Source organism: Hydra viridissima, unplaced genomic scaffold (genome assembly GCF_058129835.1).
Source record: "Hydra viridissima isolate aposymbiotic clone 2 unplaced genomic scaffold, HvirCarnegie_v1 scaffold_1, whole genome shotgun sequence".
Taxonomy (NCBI): Eukaryota; Metazoa; Cnidaria; class Hydrozoa; order Anthoathecata; family Hydridae; genus Hydra; species Hydra viridissima.
In genome coordinates, this window is record NW_028324300.1 from 19786662 (window position 1) to 19808931 (window position 22270).

General features: G+C 29.1%; 1 protein-coding gene, 1 long non-coding RNA gene and 1 pseudogene across 6 annotated transcripts in view; all 3 read left to right on the forward strand.

Annotated features, from left to right (window-relative positions):
* Nucleotides 1–13781, forward strand: part of LOC149893772 (LIM zinc-binding domain-containing Nebulette-like) — a 320034-nt gene extending 306253 nt beyond the window's left edge. The window contains exon 4 of the mRNA XM_090076448.1: nt 12956–13781. Within this exon, the coding sequence (XP_089932574.1) occupies nt 12956–13030 (75 nt within the window). The 3' untranslated portion in view covers nt 13031–13781. The remainder of the gene's footprint in view (nt 1–12955) is intronic.
* On the forward strand, nt 10287–12131 carry LOC145187116 (uncharacterized; annotated as a pseudogene). The gene is made up of 2 exons (XR_016456234.1): nt 10287–10332; nt 10572–12131. The product of XR_016456234.1 is annotated as an uncharacterized LOC145187116 (transcript).
* A 1531-nt stretch (nt 13782–15312) lies between the features above and the next one.
* LOC149893789 (uncharacterized) lies at nt 15313–20509 on the forward strand. 4 transcript variants are annotated; one of them, XR_016449100.1, is made up of 5 exons: nt 15313–15488; nt 15641–15696; nt 15820–18241; nt 18417–18783; nt 19835–20509. It is a non-coding gene; the product is annotated as an uncharacterized LOC149893789 (long non-coding RNA). The 4 variants fall into 4 exon arrangements; XR_016449101.1 differs by having other exon boundaries at nt 15318–15488; nt 16431–18241; XR_016449099.1 differs by lacking the exon at nt 15313–15488 and having other exon boundaries at nt 15574–15696; nt 16431–18241.
* The last annotated feature ends 1761 nt before the right edge of the window (nt 20510–22270 follow it).

A 22270-nucleotide genomic window follows, 5' to 3' on the forward strand; every position in this document is an offset into this window, starting at 1 on the left:
CGCAATCTTGAGTAAGACGTCTTTTCGACGGACAACATAGACCTTTTTAATACATCTTTAAGGCGTCCTTTTCAATCTTGAACAGATGTCTTTAAGACGTCTAAAAGTCGTCTTTTTGTTTGCTGGGATGTATTTGAATTGCGTGAAGAAACTACGTTAAGCGGGTTTAATTGACATAGTTTCCTTGAAATGTTGTAAATATAGTTAAAGCGGTTTATTTTATGAGAAAAATTGAGGTTATTTGTAAATTATAAATTGAAGGCAAACTTTTTGTAAGGAGAGTTTTTTAGGAGAAGAGAAAATGTAGTTTTGAAACGTTGTGTTCGCTGCGAGAAAACAACACCATAGTAGGTGGCTCAAAATTGGTCAGGTAATCCTTTGACTTTATATTAGTGAACATGGCTTGGAAGGTGATATTTTAAAAAATCTAAAAGTTTTTTATCAGCTTGTGGCTCAAGCATTCTTTTATATACGGTTTAGAATCAAGGTAAAACACTTTATTGCCAATGGGCTCCATCATCTAATCAAACTTCTTTACACAAAACTATGTATAAACTAAGAAGTTAAGGATGTCGTTACAAAGTCTATTCAAAATGACGCCATTCATGCTCATTCTAAGTCTATTCTTATTTCTCTTCTTACAAGCTAATCAAATGAAACTTTTGCAGTTAAAAGTTATAGGAGATTCAGAGCAAGGTGATGCAAGCGTAAGAAACCGAAAATAACATACACTCAACTTTGATGCTGTGGCTCTCCTTGAACTCATTGACTGAAGTAATGAACAAGTCGTGGAGCCGAATTTCACATCCAATATGACAAAAAAAGACTTATAAGAAGTAATAAATTCTCCTATGGAGTACCTTACTATCCTTTCCACACCCAGCGTAATGATATTTGTTTTTTGTAGCGACTTCTCTCAAGATTTTGCATGTATGGTTCAGTTTTGCAATTCATTAGGTTTTCAATTAATCGAACTGTGATCTAAAGTCAAATTTGGTTCATCATCAATGATGATGTTGCAAATCTCGGTAATTTTAGTAAAGTCTACTGCAACTAGGGTTGGGAATCCCGGGATTCCGCGCTTTTTAACAATCCCGAAATCCCGGGATTAAGCATTTAATCCTGGGATTTTTTTTGAAATCGTTTTCAGTTAAAAATTTTTAAATTAAAATTTCTTCGCTTAAGATTTGACTACTTTCGTATTGAAAATTCCTGAATTATTTTTTTCGTTCGATTCGAATCAAATTCGAACTTTACAATATCGAAATTCTTGCAGTTATGTTTTTGAATAATTGGATTAAAGTTGTTATAACAATTGAAATTGGATTGCAATTACATTCTTAAAAATTTTTGGTGCTTAGTCGCATTTATTCAAGTTTCTGACAACTTTTATCTCGAATAGACGTTATCTGTTTGTGACTATTTTATAGTACAAGTTTTAATAAAAAATAAAATTGCTGGTTATTTGAACAGTAAATTTTCTAAAATTATAATGGCTTCTTACATGGAATATGACAAAAAAAGTAATTCTGCTGTTTGAAAACATTTCTTAAAAGAAGAAAAAGGACAAACAGCAATGTGTAAGTCTGCTGACTGCAAAAAGATTTTAAAAATTGGAGGTGGTTCAACGAAAGGTCTCCATACGCACTTACTTTCCGTCCATAAAATTAACCTTACACCAACTACTATTTCAGCAAACACACGAGATCAACCACCAATAATAAAAAAAAAAATGTTAACCAATAATTTTCCGATATTGGAGCGAGAAGAAAAATCACATCCTGCTACATTTGCACGATTAACAGCCCTTGTTGGATTTCGTTCAATGTAATATGCCGTTCTAGTGATATACGTGCAGGTCTTATAGCTACAGGATTCAAAAGTTTACCAACAACAGTCAACACTGTGCGTAAAATGGTTGTAGATTACAGCAAAAAAATAAGGAGTTTTTTAATTACTGAAATAGCTTGCAAAAAAAAACCTGAATTCCTTTATCTTTTGATGAACATCACTGCGTAATCGTTGCTACATGAATATTAATTTACATGCACGAAATTGTCTGTTCTAGAGCCTAGGCTTAATTTGTATAACGGGATCAATGTCTGCAGATAAGTGTTTTGAGCTATTAGAACAAAAGCTTACACAACATGGAGCTGATTTGAGAAAAGATATTGTTAGTATTATGACTGAAGGAGCAAGTGTGATAAAAAAAGTTGGGAGAATTTTACCTGGAAATCAACAGTTATGTTTTGCCCATGGTGTGCAACTGGCCGTTATTGAAGTACTATATCAAAAGCAGGATATAGAAAGAGAAATAGATCAGCAAGACGAAGACGAACATTCAGATATAGAAGACGATTTTTCAGAGAGTAACTCTTGCGAGGATGATGATTTTTCTGACAACGATAAATTGGTTGATCCCGATGCTAGTCATAATTGGCATCGAGGAAACCAATGTGATGTTACTGAGGTAAATTGAGGTTCAGTGATCAAAAAGGTACGAAAATTAATAGTAATGTTCAGACGATCACCAAAAAAAAACGAAATCTTGCAGAAGTATGTTGCGGCTGAATTTGGGAAACAAATAACTCTAATAAAAGACAAGATGGAACAGTCTTTTGTCAATGCTTTAATGCATCTATTTATTAAAAAGTTGTATGCAAAAGGCATTAATAGACATAAGTCTACCGGAAGGTGAATCTTTGGCTTTATCTAATATTAAGATTAAAACTGTATCTGCTATCATTAATGCGCTAGTCCCAGTAAAAGCATCAGTTGAGGCCCTTTGCCGTCGGGATGCTAATTTGTTTACAGCCGATATTGCCATAACTTTCATGTTAAAAAAATGTAAAGATGCTAACAATCTCTTGTTCATTCATCTCTCGAATGCAACAAAGGCGTACGATGTAAGTGGGATCCTTCAGTATCTGCACAATAGTAGAACCAACATTCAGTCCGAATCTGAAATAGAGCTAGTAACAGTTTCGACTTCAAAAAAATATCACAAATCAATAGTTGAGCTACTCGAAAGACTATACGTTACAAATCCAGCTATATCATTAACAGCTTATGAGTCTGAATCAGAAGTTGAACTTTCTGTTTCAAATGAGGCATTACTCGAAATTGTTTCTGATTCTTCTGACTCTTCATCTTAATCTATTTCTTTTAACATACGAGCTTAATAAAGCTATTAAAAAAGCATATTTGCCCAGCAAATTCAAAAGGAAATGGTGTTGTTTGAAAATGGAGGAACACGTGGTGATTTTTTGCAAAGAGCGTATAATTTTTTAATGACTATTAAGCCTACCAGTGTGGAATCAGAACGAGCTTTTTCTGCGGCCGGACTTTTTGCAACAAAAATAAGAAGTCGTCTGGTCAATGAAACTTTGGATGTGCTCTGCTTCCTCAAATCGTATTTTAAAAATAATCAAAAATAATTACATATGTATATTATTTATACAAAAACAACGAACTCTTTATAATTTAATAACTAAGTATGCATAATATTAAAAAACCAAAGAATTTCCTTGTAATTTGATAAATAGTTTTTTCTAAACATACTTTTTACATTTTTCTAAAATGATATGTTAAAATCTTTCAAGAACAGGTATTTCAAAATCCCTGGATTAATCCCGGGATCCCGGGAATAGGTAAATGTAATTCCAAAATCCCGGGATTTTAAATATAGCACGGGATTACAAACCCTAACGGAGTGACTTTATAAAAAATTTATTTACAAATGGCAAGGAAACGTTATACAACAGAAGAAGTATTGAAGGCATTGGATGAAACACTGAATCTCGATCAAATTTTTTTTGTAGAGAATTATGAACATTATTTCAGACAACAGGGAATACAACTATGACCTTAATCATTTTTTAAAAAGCTGAGAAACAGGTGGGGCCTTTCCAACAACTTTGAGATACCTTGATCAAGATCGCAAACAAAACTAACTCAAGTTTTCAAAACTAATTCATTTTAGTTGTTCAAATAAAAAGTATAATCTGTTCTACTCTGCTTCAATGTTTTACTTATTATTCATTCAAAAAAAAACTTCTACTGGTCACTTAAAATCACAAAAAAAGAAAATGATGTGAAAGACCATCAGTGTAGATTGAGAGAAAATCATTACGAGGAAAGCAACTTGAAAACATGAGCTTGGTGCCATTTTACTTGCTACCACTCAGCAAACAACAAAAGCGGTAATTTCTAAGGGCTGAGATGGTGTAAGGGTGGGGATAATAGGGGATATGTTCAATCTTTAGGGAATGTGTTTTGTTTGTTTGGTTGCGTTAGGGTGTTTGGGTGTTTATGATTGGGTTGTTGAGTTGCTCAAGTTCGTTAGTGTTTTTGTTTCAACCCTTTAGACATGGCTCTCTTAACAGCTATCTTTTGATTAGCGTTTGCCTTTGGTCTCGACTTGCATGTAAAAATTATAAAATAATTAAAAAGTTGTCGCGTGCCTTCCTAATTGAACTATTACCATTTATCAGTAACGTTATAATGGAATATCTGGTTGTTATTACAAAAACAGTCTTAACTTTTGATGGCGTAACTGATTTGTTTTGTTGCTACCTCTTGTTTTGTCTGTCTCGCACCTTTCTACATATGGACTGACCTAGTTACTTGTTTGAAGGATTTGGGTGACTTAGTTCTAAGGTCAATGATCCAAAAAAAAAATTATATTCAAAAGTGTCACCAACCCTTTATATTAAGACATACGAGCTTTAAACTCCTTAACTAAACGTTTAAGAAGACTTAGGCTCTGAAGATTAGCAATAGAAATCCCTTAAGATGTTCTTCATTCATGCTAATTCTTACTTTGAAAAAGAGGACTGATTCTAAATTCCATCCATCTAAGTTCTTGAGCTTTTTCATTGATGTCTTTTTTCAATTGTTTAAATTAAGAAAAACAGTCCAGAAAATAAAAATAAAGTAACTTTAATCTTGTATTTTTTCTTCTGTTTTATTTTGTAACCAATGATCTACACGGATACCTACGGTAATCAATCCAAGGTATCAAAGCAACTACAACTAGAAGTAGCTATCAAGGGATACGGAAGGTAACCCATTCTTAACATACTTGATTTAACTCACGTAAAATAAAACTGGTCATCGACTGAATACAATACGAAATCTCTCATATTTTCAATGAATCGATGAACTTAATTCATATGTTTTATTAATCAATTTAAAAAAAACAACACAAAAGTGTTACAAAAAATACTAATTTTTATATTTAATTTTTATACTTAAACTTGTGGTATTTTAGGTCAATAAAATGCATCATCTTTTATACTAAATATATTATAAAATATATTATAAAGGTATAAGATACAATATAAAAGTTGATTTTGTATTCATCCTTCATCATTTTAAAGACTTCACTTTAAAAGGCTCAAACTCAGAATTTGAGCCAGTGCCACATACAACGCCCTGAAACTAAATAAACATCTGCATTTTGTTTTTTTATCTACATGTTACTTTTTTGTGATTTTTTAAAAGTGTTATCCTTTATTAACAACGGTTACGGAAGATGATAATTTACCAATTCAAAAGATTATAAATATCATACTGCGATTAAAACACTAAAAATACATATATACTCATTTTTTAAATCCCTATTTACACATTTTAAAAATCCTTAAATATAAATATAGTTGTATTTTACACTTCAACAAAAAACTTGCACAGATTTTAAGCATCGAAGAGAAGAAAACAACGAAAAATTTCTTTTTCCTTTTGTGAATTTCAAAATCCTCTTGAATTAAAAAAACGAACAGTAATTCGACAATATAAAATCACAATAAAATTGCAAACCAATAACCTGTTGTGATTCATTTTTGTGAATCCAGTGAACTGAGCTTTTTAAACAAGCGTTTGAAAAATCAGGATTAAATAAGAATGAATTAGCTAGAAAAGAAAATGAAGCCTCTGCACTGTGAACCAAGATGCGCAGTTTTTAAGCAAAAATTAATGACTCCTTCGTTTTTGAAGCTTTCTCCATGAAATTTTTATTAAAATTTTTGACATTTGGGCTTAATAACCTTATCACGCTTTAGAGTGTTAAGGATGCAATAGAACGTTACCTCTTGCAGCCGGGTACATTCAAAATAAATCTTTTGTTCACCGCAGGTCCACTGTGTTCTGTAGTATTTTGAATAACTTTTTAAAAGTTTTTTGATATTCTTATTTCAGTTTATTATTAGTTTTTGACCTGCCAGTATATTTTTACTACTCGTTATTCTTCTCCATCACTGCAGCTCCACATTTTTTACAGTTTTCTACAATCGGTAAGCTGTCGGCAGTAGGATGTTGTTGTTGACTGATCTGCATGAGATTGCTCACTACCAGGGGAACTGCTTGCTACTGCTTATTCCATCATCTCGATGTTTTTGTCTTTGATTTTCTATTTATAAACGGGCTTTTAATTTACTATATCCAAGATTTATTTCATTTATAGTATCTTGCTTCTGTTTTTTTATTTAGAAAACTTTAGTTTTCATAAAATTTTCATAAAACAAAAAATAGAAATGAGAGCATTTCTTGACCAATCAAATTAAAATTGATTTTCTTGACCAATCAAATTAAAATTGATTTGATACAATTTTTCAAGACATAATTAACATAATTAACTGTAGTTAGTAGTGTGGTGATAGAACATTTTTTTGAATGTTGATAAAATGTGTCACGTGACATTAGAAAATTTTTTCTTATTTATATTTTATATTTAGTTTTAAATTTAATGGAGCTGTTATTAACTAACAAAAATAATATAAATTTAATTACGCAGTTGATAGAAATAAAGCAGTTAAATAGATTAATTACTACATTGAACTATAAAGCTAAGGAAGTAAAATTTTCACATGTAAACCATCGGTCATTTTCATTTGTTGCACTTTCGTTCCAACATTTGGGACACTTCTTGCATTTTCTTTGTTTTGTTTGAACCTTCAATGTTTGTTGCGTGAATTGACTCTCCAATGCCTGGCTTATTTGCGTAGTGTTAAAATCAAGTCTTCTTTTTTTTGAAATTTAGACATTCTCTTTCAGATCATGCTAATTCTGGCATTTTTTCGCTTCATAATGTTGACATCGTAATTATTCTTTTAAACCACTTTCTAGAGCAATTCTGTTTCCTTGAACAGCAGTTTAAATTTGATCAACATTTGCTTTCGGATTTTATCACAATTACTGATTAAGTCCAATTAAGACTAGTGTGAGTGTATAAGTTATTATTATCGACTCGATAGATTTACGTAGTGGAGTTACAGCTGGTGGAAGTTGTAAACAAATTAAGCGGGTTTTTGTGGTTGAAATATTTCGGATTTGTCAACTTTGTTTATTCTAGCGGAATTATACACGTGTTTTGAAATCCCGAAATAAGTTGCTCGTCAGTGTAATATCTTGGTTTTATTTTTGCAATTGTTTGCATTATTCTTTATTGACTGAGACAAAGTCATTTTTAAATTATTAATTTACGTGGGGCACTCATATTTATATAAGGACTAGATGATTAATTAAATTAGATTAATAAGTGTGAAATGTTTTCAATTAAACAAGAAATCTTTTTATTTCAGTTTTTCTTCATAACTTTCTTCCGGAGCTTGTAAATTCAATTCTGAAAAAAGGATCATTATCAGCAGAAATTTTACTACAAAACCACATTTTTACGTTAAGCGCGGAAAGTTTTTATTTACGAAACTGGGGAGTCGGAGAGTGAATAAAATTTAAAATACTTTATTCATAGCTACTCCTTTTAACTCGTGTTAAAATTTTTAAGTAAAAACCAAATAGTTTTATATGGTATGATGGAGCAAAAAGTTCTACACAATATTGTAAAAAAAAAAAATTCAAAATATTTTTCCCTTTTAAAAGATAAAAACTAAAAATAAAAAAGTCATTCAATTTTACGTGCTTTTGCTCTGCCATTTTTTGTCTTTGAATTAAGAAAAAGTCTAAAACTTTGGGTGAAATCAAAAAAAATGTTTTTGATAATGCTTTAACTTGAAATTTTCTGTTTTGATTGAGAAAAACTTTGTTTTATAATTCAAACTCAGTAAGATTTTACATGCTTTAGCAAGTGAATTGTTACTCGTGGCAAAAAGAATGGATGACAAGATAGTGCACGGAAAAGTTGGACCTCACTTGTGTCAGTTTTATAGAACGTTGAGTGAAAGAAAATCTCGAGAAAATTTAGTGAAATAAACTTTGTAGATTTTATTTGCAGAAAAATTTGCTGATTATTTATTTAAAGTATTTTAAAATTATTTGAATAGAAATAAATTTTCTTTGTGTTTAACTGTAATTGATGTCAAATGCTAGAATTTATTCTTTACGATAATAGAGTTTACAACTAAATAAAGTTATTGTAATGATTTATAAGTGCTTCCCCTCATTTTAAACAAATATATTTGTTAGATAAATCATTTGTATATGAGACAGAAAGAGCCAAGAAGCCTTCTTCTGAAATCAAAGCTCTCAGCTATGTATGGAGTTTATTTTTCGTATCAAACCACGTGACTGAACATTATTAATCCTGCTTGTAAGTTTATTTTAAATTGAATTTGATTTTAATTGGTGAAAATTTCAAAATGCTTTTTTTTTTAAAGTTGTGTTTCTTTAACCCTTAAATCCATCGTGTTGCAAAAATGCAACATACTTATTTAACACATATAGAACTTTTTTAAAATTAGTTTATGAGCAAAGGATGGTGTTGCCGTATTAACATATTGTAAAACTAAAATTTGCGCATGCTCTGAACCACTGCGCAAGAGAGGTTTTAATTGGTCGCATCATATTTTTCTGAGTTTACTACTTTATTTGATTTTCCAGTGACTTTTATAGAATATAATGCGTTCATCTATATACAAATAAAATTATTTTCGTTTTTCTAAAACTTTTTCTGTCCTGCTCCATCAGCTTTTCTAGCTAAAAAAGATATTCTAAGCTTAGACACTATATGACCCATTAGAATACCTGATTGCAAACATTCAACAGAAAAAATAGTTAAAAAAGATGTTAGAGGGGCATCATATGAGTTTATTGGAGATGTAAACGGAATAGAAATAAGCTCCTTGGTCTGGAAAGATAATAAAGCAGTTTGTCTGTTGTCCACATACGCAGGCAAGCTACCATTGACTACCATAAACCGCTTCGACAAAAAAAACAAACAAGGAAAATGATAAATATTAGCTGTCCATTTGTAATTAAAGAGTACAATTGTAACATGAGAGATGATGATTTGATGGATGCCTTAATTGCTATGGAAAAAAATTGTATTAAATAGCAAGAAATGGTTTATGCGTCTTTTTTATCCTTTCATTAACATGTCATTAGCAAGTTCATGGATTCTTTGTAATATCTTATGAAAATCACCAAGAAAAAAACGACATTTTGAATTCCGGAAAGAATTGTCTTTTTGTCTAATTATAATTGGACAAATTAATACCATAAAATGAGGTCGCCAAAGTAATGTTACATTGGAGGAAATGATGGCCAAAAAAGTGGATCGTCTTAGTATGCGCCACCAAAGGAAATTCGCCTAATCAAGAAGGACATTGCCTAACTTGGATTGATGGACGAGTCAGATGTAAATTTCCTAAATGCAAAGGGTATGCACAAACTTTATATGAGAAATGTGGGGTGCATATATGCTGCAATAAGAAAAAGAATTGTTTTAAAAATGACCATACTTCTTAATAAAATTAGATTTTGATGGAGGGGAGAACGAGGTGAGATGGGACATGGGGTGAAATGGGACTTGGCAATATCTCAGTGAAAAATTTAATAAAGCAAAAGTTTTTTATATATGTTATAAGTTTGCAATAGCTTCTTTATATTATTGTGTTTTTTAAGTTTCAGAAGTATTTTTTTTTCGGATTATTTGCGAATATGTAAAAATCTAACAATTTTCCTGGATTTTGAAGACATCATTAATATTAAATATTTATGTGTTGTTTGCATATATTTTTATGTTTATGGTTTTTAATTAGTCACTATTGTTTTATTTAACTACTGAAGAAATATGATTAGCATATGGCTACGAGAACTATATAAAATAAAGGTTTTCTCACACTTACTAGTAATGGGGTGACTTGGGACAGGAGATATGGGGTGAAATGGGACACTGTTCAATTTTATCATTTTTTTAATTTACTGTACTTTAACTTTTATAATCAATATTTTTGTAAAAAAGCAAGTGAACAGAAAATTATTCTTATGTTTATGATAAGATTTCAATGTTTACTTTATAGTAAAGTGTTTTTTATCATAGAAAATAATAATTATATTGGATTTCTTTGTTACTTTGTTCTGAAGACATCTTTCACAGTAAGTATTGTTTTAATGCCAATCATTTTTGTATTTTAAATTCAGTTTAAATAAAGTTCTTCACTACAAGCCTTATTAAATTTAATCACATTATACGTTTTATAGGGTTGTGATACTATTTTATTTTCACTAAAATAAATTTAAAATTTATAGCCTAATCTGGATTTTGGTTAATGCAATTAAAAAGAGCATAATTTTTTTTAATAATGGAGTGAGTAATATGAGTAATAATTTTTCAGATGCCAAGAAAGTACAAACGAGTGACAAGTCGGTTAAAGCCTGATGCTCATACAATAAAAGCTGCTGTGATGGCTGTCGAATCTGGCTGTTTATCACTACGAGCAGCTGCACAAGAGTATACAATTTCAAAATCAAGTTTACAGCGGAAAATAAACGTTAATAAAGAAACTTCTTACAGTAACTTATACTTTGATGAACAACATAAATATATTTTTGATAAGACACAAGAAGATGAACTTTCAATATATTTTCGTCAAGCATCTAATATGCATTATGGACTTGATGTTAGAGAAACAAAGCAACTTGCATATCAATATGCAATTAAAAATGACATTAAAATACCAGAAAACTGGAAAAAGAGTGAAACAGCTGGAACTGAATGGTTTTATTTATTCTTAAATCGTACAAAATTATCTATTCGTACGCCAGAAGCTACCAGCCTCAGTCAAACAACTAGTTTCAATCGCACAAATGTAGATACTTTCTTCAAAAACCTTGACAGTGTGCAGAAGCGCTATAACTTTTCTGCTGATTGCATTTACAATATTGATGAAACAGGTCTGACAACTGTTCATAAGCCAGTGAAAGTGATTGCTGGTAAAGGAGTAAAGCAAGTAGGACAGGTAACTTCTGCTGAAAGGGGAACCCTAGTTACAATGGTGGGTTGCATTAATGCCCTTGGAAATTTTATTCCACCGTTTTTGATATTTCCTCGTGTCCACTTTCGTAGCCATATGCTTAAAGGTGCACCAACAGGTACAAAAGGTGATGCTAATCCTAGTGGATGGATAAATACAGAAATTTTTTTGAAATGGTTTGATCATTTTGTGGAGTATGGACATCCCAGCAAGGATCATCCATTACTTTTAATAATGGACAACCACAAAACTCATATATCGATTAAACTGATAGATAAAGCTAAGGAAAGCAATGTTGTGCTCTTGACATTGCCACCCCATTGCAGCCACAAACTCCAACCACTTGACAGATCAGTATTTGGGCCATTAAAGAAATTTTACAATTCAGCATGTGATTCATGGTTAAAGGCACATCCAAATAGTCCTATGACGATATATGACATTTCTGAAAATTTAGGAATAGCTTATACGAGAGCCTTTACTTCCCAAAACATTCAAAATGGTTTTAAAGCAGCTGGCATTTTCCCGTACAATCCATATGTTTTCCGTGATGTCGACTTTTTATGTTCTTATGTATCTGATTGACCAATTCCAGCAAATGACAATTCCGACAAACAAACAATCCCCACATCACTGTGTATTGTATCTGAAGTTACTAATGAAAAGAAACAGCAAATCAGCACTTCTGCCTACCATTGGACAGCAGAAGATATAAGGCCATTTCCAAAAGCGGGTGAAAGGGTGGCAAAGAGAAAAAGTGCAAAAAAAAAATATTCTAGGTCTCTGGTATTGACTGACACACCAACAAGAAATGAACTAGTTGAAAGTTTATCAGAATGTAAAAGAAAAAAAGAAGATAAAGATAAGAAAAAGAAAAAAAGCTACCCCCTCAGACATCAACGTAATTTTGACTCAATTTAAACATCAAGCAATCTGTTGAACAAAGTTACAAATGCATTTAGAATAGTATTTTATTTTGTTAAACATAAATAAATTTTTTGTATTGTTATGTTTTATAAGGAGTAGAATAAACAATAAAATAATGCTTAAAATTATTTGTTTCTATTTTTGTCCCATTTCACCCCAACCATTGTCCCATTTCACCCCAACATGGGGTGACATGGGACAAACAGTGTCACTTTAAAAAACCAAGCTCTTGAACTTAATTTGATGGTTAAATAATGGGTTTTGCAATAATTTAACATGACAATTCATTGGACTATAGTTTTAAACCGATTTGTATGGTTATTGTGGAAAATTTAAAGCGCGGCACGCAAGCAAATTTTTTTGTCCCATCTCACCGCGTTCTCCCCTATACTGTTGCAGATATCCAACACATGGTTTTCTTTTAAAAAAATTATAACTTTAAAATATCATTTTCAAAAATTTTTTTAAGCGAACAGACATATCAAAATACATGTATATGCTTTTTTCTAATGTTTTTTTTTAAAAATCATGCATTTAAGGGTTAACTATTTAAATCTGAGAAGTTTGATTGTTTTTTCTATTCCTGCATCTTTGTAATTACACAGTGGAAATTGACGTAGTTTCTTTGAAAGGTTTATAATATAGTTTGCAGCGTTCTTTTTTGAATGTATTTGAGGAAATTTTGTAAAGTTCTAATTGAATGCGAAATTCTAATGAGTAAAGAAGACTTACAACTGCAACGTTTTCTCTGCGAGTAGGGTACAATCTGTAATGCTCAGGTAGAACTTTTATTGGCTAATCATTTGTTATATTGTTCCGATGCAGAACAGTATAAACTTGAAAAGCTATTTAATATCAAATTATTTTTTGAATCGCTCAATATTTTTATATGATGCTTATTTAATAAAAGATTCGAAATTTTACAAATAGCAAATTTAAAAAAAAATTGCTTGCAAAGTTTTTCAAAACTTTCTGTAAGGGATAGTGGTAGGAGGTTTGCATATTAATAAAAACTGCTTTTTTTCGCTTCAATCTACCTATAAAGAAGTAAGACTCCAATGTTTTAAAAATGCCATTGTTTATGCAAAATGATGTTTTCAGAAAACTTTTCAATACAGACAAATCTAATGACTAACATGTACTAAAACAAAGTAAAAAATGATGCTCGGGTAGAAATATGATGTTTCTTTTTTGTACTCATAAATTTGGAATAAAAATGACAGAAAAAAACTTGCTGTCTCACTTCTCCTTTGCCCTACTTCTCAGAACTCTCCCCTATATTTGAAATGTCTTTTTGTTTAAATTAATCAAATGAGAAGCCAGATTTTCCAGCTTAAATTTCTGGGCCTGTCATTGAGGTAGCAGTACAACTGTGCTATTGAATTAACTTAGATCCTCTTCATGCTTCAAGTCTGAATTGATTAAGTATAGATTTAAAAAAAGTTCTTGAGTAAAAACTAGGCTGGAGAAAGTACAGAAGGTAAAACAAAAATCTTAAACTCATTGCACTGAAGATAACTTCAGCTTCCAACAGAACAAAACCATGCAAAAAAATAAATAAATGTATTGAATTTCAATTACTTATATTAAGTTTTTCTAATTGTTAATTTTGTTTTTTTCAACATTTTTTTTTAAAAACCAAAAGAGAAAGGGGAAATTATGTTTTGTAATTATCATTGTTGTTGTTGTTGTTGTTATCATTATTATTATTATTATCATTATTATTACATTATCTTAAAATGTAAATCATGATGTATAAAAACACATCAGCTTAGGAAATGAACAAATTTGAAACCAGCAATTGATGTGGCTGTTCAAAACAACTAATATAATATTATATTAATATTTATATCGCACTAATACCAAAGTATATTGTCATAATTTTTTTAATGTGTTTGTTCTAATTTGTATAATGCATATAGGGTTGAATGAAACTTAAATAAAAATGGCTTGTAGTAATGAAATATTTTAAATCTCTATAAAATTATTTAAATTCTCAATAATAATATTTACAATGTTTAATTATTCCAAGTAAATAGATACCTCAGACATTTTTTACAAAGGATTAAGGAAAGAAATTGAAAATAAAGTTACAATAAAGATTTATTACAACATAAAGACTAGAAAATTTGAGTAAATTTGGCATTCCTGCAAACCCTAGAATATTAAAAAAAAAAAAACAAGTTAGTTTGGGATACAGAATCTTAAGGAATCATTAGCTAGTGAAATAAGTAATGTAAACAAAACAGTTAAATGATTTAAAAATGATGTCTATATACCTTTTGTATGATGGGTTAATGTATAATTAGCAAGCAAGAAGAATAAATAAATTTTGTGTTGGAAAAGATTTTCATGGAATTAGCTTAAGTAATTTTTTTCTCTTTCAAAAAAAGTAAGCAACAGTTATTTAATGTAAACATAATGCAAGAGGTGAAAAACAAATTTAAAAAGAAATGTTAGCTCAAAATCAATTACATTTTACAAACTACATAAAGCTTTACTTTTAATAAAGTAAAAATTATGATAATAAATTAACTATTCATTATCGTCTTCCTTTCTTTTTTTCTTTTTTCTTTTTTATTGCAATAGTTTTATTCTCTATAAAGTTTCAGAATTATTTTTTGAATAATTGTATTCTTTAAACAATAAAAATTTCAAAACAACTTCTTTAATTTATTAAGTAATAAACAAATAAAATTATTGTATATTACTTTAAAGTTTTAATTGTTTTCTATTCTGATCATTTTTTAGTGGTTAAGAATAGTATTTCTCTTTTGCTTGGTTCGTACATAATTTTAGTAATGATAAGTTTGTAATTGTTTTAAAGTTCAACTTGATAATTTCTACAAGAATTTTTTCAGCAACATTACGATAGACAATTACTACAGCAAATATTTTTTGAAAGATAATTAAATTTTTTTCATAGAATTGAAGAATATTTAACTGTTATATTTTTCTTTTTCATTATTTAATTTGTTTTCTATGTTTATTAATGTATCTATGATTACGATACAAATAAGAGATTTAATTAAGCTTATAATTTTACTCTTTTGAGCTTAATTTATATTAAAGTATAACACAAATAAGAGATATAAAAATTCAAGCTGATAATTTTATTAAAAATTGATTTTACATTGATGTAAAAGCTTATCATTTTACTTAATTCCCAGTCCTCAACCTTTTTGTCTGTCTGTTAGAATTTTATATTTAACATTTAATGCTGTGGCAGATTTTTATTAAAAATATATTAGGTTTTTTTAACAATTATATTTCCATTATTTTGATTTGCTGGTTGCAGTAGAATTAATTGTAGAATTAAATGTCTTAGGAACGCCGAATTATAGTTTATTGGTAAGCCTATAAATTATATTATTAATAAGAAAATATATAGTACTTTTTAATGGTTGGGGGGACATTTTATTGAAAAAACTCAAAGCTTGAAGAAATTTGATTGCAAAAAGTTTTAAAATTGGAACATAAAAAACTTTTTGTTTTACACTTAGGTACAAAATCTTTGGATTGAAAGGGACGTAGTATGTGCTGATCTTTATTTTTTTAAGTATGTTTTCTCTGTAATATTTTTTGAATAAACTTAATTTCTTTTTTCTGTTAATAAAATTCTTAGACATCTCTTTTGGTGTTTAATTGTCTGCGTGAGTTTAAAATTCTTATTTATTTGAAGGACTTGGTTTTCAAACAAAATGGTAGCACTTTTTGTATCAAAGTTTTTCGATTATAATGATTTTTTGTGATTTTGATTTTTCGATATTTGGTTGGAATTCAATGTATGTTGCCATAATTAAGTAGCTTTAAACAGATTGAAAACATTTTATTTCATTCATTTTGTATGAAATAAATATTTTTTTTAGTCTCTTGCTGTCCAAAAAAAAATTAAAGTAAAAAATCAGTTAAAGGATTAAATAATAAAACCATTATTATTTCCATGGCAAATTTTATTTTATAACATGTTGTAAAAACGAATTTATATTAAGTTATTATTTGATTTCTTATCATTATATTGTATAACTAATTTTCTTATAAATTAAATTTTAATTACTAAAAAAAAGTATTTAGACTCAGTTACATGCACCTGACATAAAGTTTGAAAATAAGTAAAAAGTTTGTAAAGCCAGCTTTTCTTGTTCCTCTCCTAAGGACTTCTTGTCTCATGAACTGACCTCTGATATCTTCCTTAAGATGTTTCTTTTCATTTAATACATTATTTTGACACAAAACGTCAAATTAAATGCAAAGTAATAAAGTTAAAATTATGTCAACATCTTTCTTCTTTAGATGAAGATCAAAAAATGATCATAAAATGGTTCTTTGAAGTGCAGGCGTCGATAACTTAGGACTTGAAAAGATCAATCGATGATTGATTGATCTTTTCATGTCCTAAGTAATCGACAGACGATTAAGATACGCGATGGAAAAACTGCTCATGAAGCCTCATGTGAGAAATATTTTACGGAAAAGTTTATAGACGAAGGGATTCAAGTTGGATGAACTGATTGTTCATAAACATATTTTGTCGGAGGAAAAAAAAATTTTCTTGTTAAATGTTCGACTAACGTTGGTTGTATATTCTTAAGTAACCTATTGCAGATCGATAGATGGAGTCTTAATCATATGATTGAAGATATGTGGATAAACATCAGGAAAATACTTTTGTATCAAAGAATGTGTTCGAAGGTTTCCTTTCTATGTTTTTACTCGCTGAACAATGTTAAATAAATATGTAAAATATAGAAATAATACAAAAAATGTTCATGAAATATTTAGTAATTTTAAAAAGAAAAGATTTTTGAAAAATTTTCTTCTAAAACATGAAGCCTTTAAAAAGTTGTTACTAAAAATATATCAAAATTTTAATTAGAAAATAAAAAATGTTAGTTCTCCAAGTCGTCAATGGTTACAGTTTGAACAAAATTTTGTACTTTTAAATTTTTCTTTTGACGTCGTTGAAATTTGTAAAAAAATAAAATTAAAATTTGAACTCTAAAAATCTTAAAATTCCAGTAAAAAGTTTATACTATAAAAGTTTATAGTGACTTTTTTTTTCTCTAGAAAGAAAATCGAAAGTTTTACATTTTGTTTTTGTGAAAAAATGTTGCATTTTGTAAAAAAATGTGTTATTATTTCGAAAACCTAACTGTTTATCTTAAATAAAGTTATTCAAACCTCAAGATTCGCTAGTTGAAAGATAAAAGTAAGTACCGATTTTTTGATTTGGAGTACACAAGAATTTATATGTAAGTCTGGAAAAAATCCCGGAAAAATTTACTTCTTGTCTAAACACAATTAAAGAGAAACAAATTTTTCATAAAAGAAAAAATTTAAAAATGATGAATGCTTAGCATCAGATTAACACAAAATAGGGTCAGAAGTCCAAACATTTAGAAAACGAATAACCGCAGTTGCTCATCCTTTTCTACCGCCTTTCAGTTAAGTGCAAATTTTCAGCTTTTTTGGTCCAAAGATTGTGTAATTTTTCAAAGTACGAGTATTGGCTGATTTTTATGTCATTTTCATGGGTTAAATATAATTAAAAGTAACAACGTTTTATCTTTAAAAAAAAGTAGAGTAAATAGTATCTTTCTTTAAATCATAAATTTTTCAAACCTCTATTTCAGGTTTACGGTAACGTCTTATCTTTTGTTCTCTTTCTTCGCTAACTATCAAAAAATGTTCTGAATTTGCTTCTCATTTGTCGAAGTTGAGAAAAAAGTTTTAATCAAACTCTTAATGATGACTTAGCATTTGCTTTCAGATGAAGATCACTTATTGATAGCATCACAATCTTAGGAGAAAAATACCATCAGTATTTGCTCGTTTTTTTTTGAAGCTCGAAGTTTTCATCTTCATAATTCCATTCTATTCGAACTGTTTTTGCAAATATGAATGCATTTGAATAATTGAGAACGGCATGATTTGCTTCGCTGGTTTTTTTTTGTTTAGACTTTTGGGCGCTGTTTTTAAAGCGTCAACAAAATTGACATCTTTATCTTGCTCAAACCCTCAAGTTTATTGTTAAAATTTTCATCTTCAAGTGAAGATTGTTATGCAAACCCAATCACCTGTTTTCAATCTGAATAAGTCTCGAGGTAATAATTTTCCTTTCTATGTTCAACTAATCAAAATTGTATTTTTGTAATCAAAATATAATTTTTGACAAAATTGTTTAAAGCATAGAAAACTTTATTAAAACAATTATTTCTCGCACTTTTTTTGACGACTTTCATACATAACTCAGCAAACTTTTCTGTTTTTCGTTTTTAGAATAAATATGATAAAATAAAATACCAATTCTCAATAAAGCTAAGTACAAATTTTAAATTTAGTTTGTTTAATAGTGTGAATAAGTATAAAAACTGAACTGAAATTTTATTGATGAGATTTTACATTTTTTTCCTAAGCTCCTCTTTTTAAACTTAGTTATTTTAAATCCATTTTCTCCAAGAAATTTTCTCTAGGAAATAGGATTTTTCAAATCTATCAAACAAACTTGGATGTTGTGTGCCAAAAGATCTACTCCAGTCACGCCGTAGAACTTTGAAAATAAAAGATGAAGAAGTAGATGTTGTATTTCCCAAAGGGTGATTGAGTTTTGCGTTTGTGTCCTGCGAATAACACTATTTAACCTGATGTGAGGAATTATTTTAATCTTCTCTGAGACACTAATAAGAGTCTGCTTTTTAGTAATTTTATATTATTTTTACCATCTGACTGCGAATCTGCAATTTTACAAACTCTACTCCTTTTTATAAAGTTTTACAATCGCGTCATTTATTAACACATTAAGGTGGTCCTATACCATCAAACTTGTGTCGCTGACGTTTGACCTTAAAACACTTTTTACTGCATATAATAGGATGCCCAGGTATAAAAAAAGAAAAAAAACTAAAAAAATTAAAAAAAAATAATTTTACGGGGTTAATAAACCATGTTGGAACCCGAAATACCCCAATTACTGTTTCCTTAATAACTTTTAAACCGTATTTACTTATTGAATAAAATTTTACAAAAAGTTTTGTATTACTATGAAGAACAATTTGAACTAAAATCAATAAAATTTATTGAGTAGTTTGTATTTTATAGACAAAAGACCATTTATATCAAAAAGTAACTATAGTTATGTTAGTTCTTAGACCGAAATTTCAAAAAATACGAAATAAAAAACTTTCATTTTAGTTCAAGTTGTAGATCAAACTTAAACGAATAACTTGGGAATTTTTTAGGTCAAATTGTAAAACCTAGGAAATTTTATTCTGGGAACGGTGACTAAAAATAGGCAAAAATCAAAAACTGAGAAAAGCGAAAATAAGAAAATAAATAGAAAATAACGAGCATCAAAATAACATCACAATAACATCAAGTTGCCAAACTATACTTTAAAAATGCATTGGTAACATTTTCAAACATTCATTTTAGCAGTGGGTAAAAACTTTTTTGATTTTAAAAGTGCCGTTGCTAGGGGCGTAACTACGGAAAACAATTTCAGCACTTTGTTTAAAATTAAAAATATATCAACTTGTGCTCTGAATTTATTTAAAATTATTAAAAAATCTTAAACTAGTATAAATTTTGCACAGAACTAAGTAAAAAAAAAAATTTGAAGTTTTCTATTTTTAATGGTATAGGACCACCTTAAATAAATTAACACCTTACATACAATAACACCTTACAATATTTTGTAGTTACAGTTATCAAAACCCGCTAAAAGCATCTTGAAGACGTTATTCACGACACTGACATCCAGATCCAGAATAAAGGAACAGGCTTGGGAAGTTGTTGATTACAACAGCACAAGGTTGTAATAGCAATTAAACTTTACTAGTTTTGAATATAAGTTTGTGAGTTTTGAATATAAATTTACGATATTTTACAAAATTTACTGTAAATATTTTAAGAAAGATACAGTTATTTAACTTTAAGTGAAGAAGAAAAAATGATTAAATATTTCTCATCTTTTGAATTAAAGTAACGAAAAAGTAAACTCTCATATAGGTCTCTTATCAAAAAATACATTAAAAAATTTTTAGTTGTTTCAATATGATTTTGAAATTTTCTATTTCAGCTTTACTGTAAATATATTTTTCTTGTTTATTTCTACATCATTTTTTGTTTTTTTCTTGACACGAGGGTTTACGAGGTTTTTTTACCCTAAACTTTTCGATTTATAAAAAAATTTACCACGACACAAGATCCTCAATTTCCTGAAGTTTGAACCACGACGCCATTCATAGATATTGTCGATGCTCGTAACGTTGTAAAGGGAAAGAGTTAATTCTTTAGCGAGTCGATTCCATAGGAGGACGAGATCTTCGAACTCGTTTTTTAATACAAAAGTATAGTGGGTGTTTATACAAACCTCTTCAATCTTATGTTTTCCTCATCCTCAGATAAAATATTTTTATGAACAAATGATTTAATCAAATTGCATCCTACTTCAATAAAGTTCTCCATGAAATATTTCTCATGAAAAACTTTTTGAGAGGTTTTGAGAGGATTAAAGATGACATTTAAGTTTTGATGCAAACATTTATTTTAATGCGAGAAAAATGTGAATTTTTATGGGGCGCAAATATTCATTTTAAATCATAAAATAGTAGCATTGGGTTGTCCAATTAATTTGTGCCGTTCTTTTATCTAAATAAGAAAATTTGTTAAAACTACTGGCTCGCAATTGAGCTAGTGTAATATTTTTTAGCCTTTCTTTTGTTCTTTCATATTATTTTGAGCCCTGATACTTCTGCTTCTTAATACTTTCTTTGATAGAGCCAGATGATATGGAACTCATAGTCGAAAAAAACCAAGATCTCCGTAACCTTCTTCTTTTCCTGCTGTAACTGAAGTAACCCTTTAAAAACTGAAGTAACCCTTTAGAGCCCACCCAAGGTTAATTTAAAAATATATATATTTTAACCGCGTAAAAACATGTTTTCGATTGCAAAATACAGAAATAAAAATATTTTTGAATTTCTTTTTTTTTTTTTTGCGATGTCGTATGTCTTGTAATGGGTTGTTTTGGACAAGCGTAGATCTTTTAGCCTTTGGTGATATCATAGTTTCAATGATGCAGTATTTAGATGAAGAAAATAGGTTGTATTTTGAAAAAATTTTAGATTTTTAAACTGTTGGAGTTTTTTGTGTAAACATGGATATAGATCATTTCGGTCATTTTTTTATTTTTAAAACGTTCACTTTTTATATTATATTAAATATTTTTGAAATATTTTTAATCTTACGCTTCTTATTAGATAAAAATTTATTGAATAAAAATGTAATTTTTTTTATAAAAAATAAAATGGCCAAAAATGTAATTTTTTTTATGAAAATGGGATGGCCAAAGCTTTTTTTTTTGATTTCACAATTTTGGCACATAAATTACTTAGCCCTACCACACCTCAATTATTGCACTTTTCTATAAATAAGCTTAAAAGCATGAGAACTAGCTTGTATACAATAAATATTACAACAAAAGCAGCATTATCCAAAAAATTTACAAAAATTGAAACTCGATATTATTCTCTTACCCCCTTTATATAAAAGAAAAACATACTTTTGTAATTAGATTAGAAAATGTAGTTGCAAGAGATGTTATAGTTATCTTGTGATTATAATTTGCAATATATAGGAGATGTTTGGTATGTCTTCCCACCCAACATAAGACGTCTTTAAGACGTCTGTTGCTTATCTTTAACTCGTCTAGACGTCTGCATGTAGTTAAAAACGTGTTTAAGACGGCTTTTGCACGCGTCATTAAGACATCTCCGACAACCAGTTTAAGACATTCTTAAGACATCTTAACAAGACCTCTTTCGGAAAAACCAGCTTAAGACATCTTTAAGACACTTAAACAAGACGTCTTTCGGAATAACCAGTTTAATAATAGACGTAAAAGAGATGGACATGCAACGTTATTGTTTTTTTGCGAGCCATGCAGTTGCGCATTGTTAAAAATCTATTGTCTTAAACGCTATAAATTTAATTCTCTCAAAGTCTGTCGGACTCGTCAAAAATATTTGGTCTCGACTAACCAGTCACATCAACTTTCTTTTACTTATTAAAGATAACAGCAATAGAACCAAGTTTTAAGCTTAATTTTATATAGCTAGACATTTTTAATATTT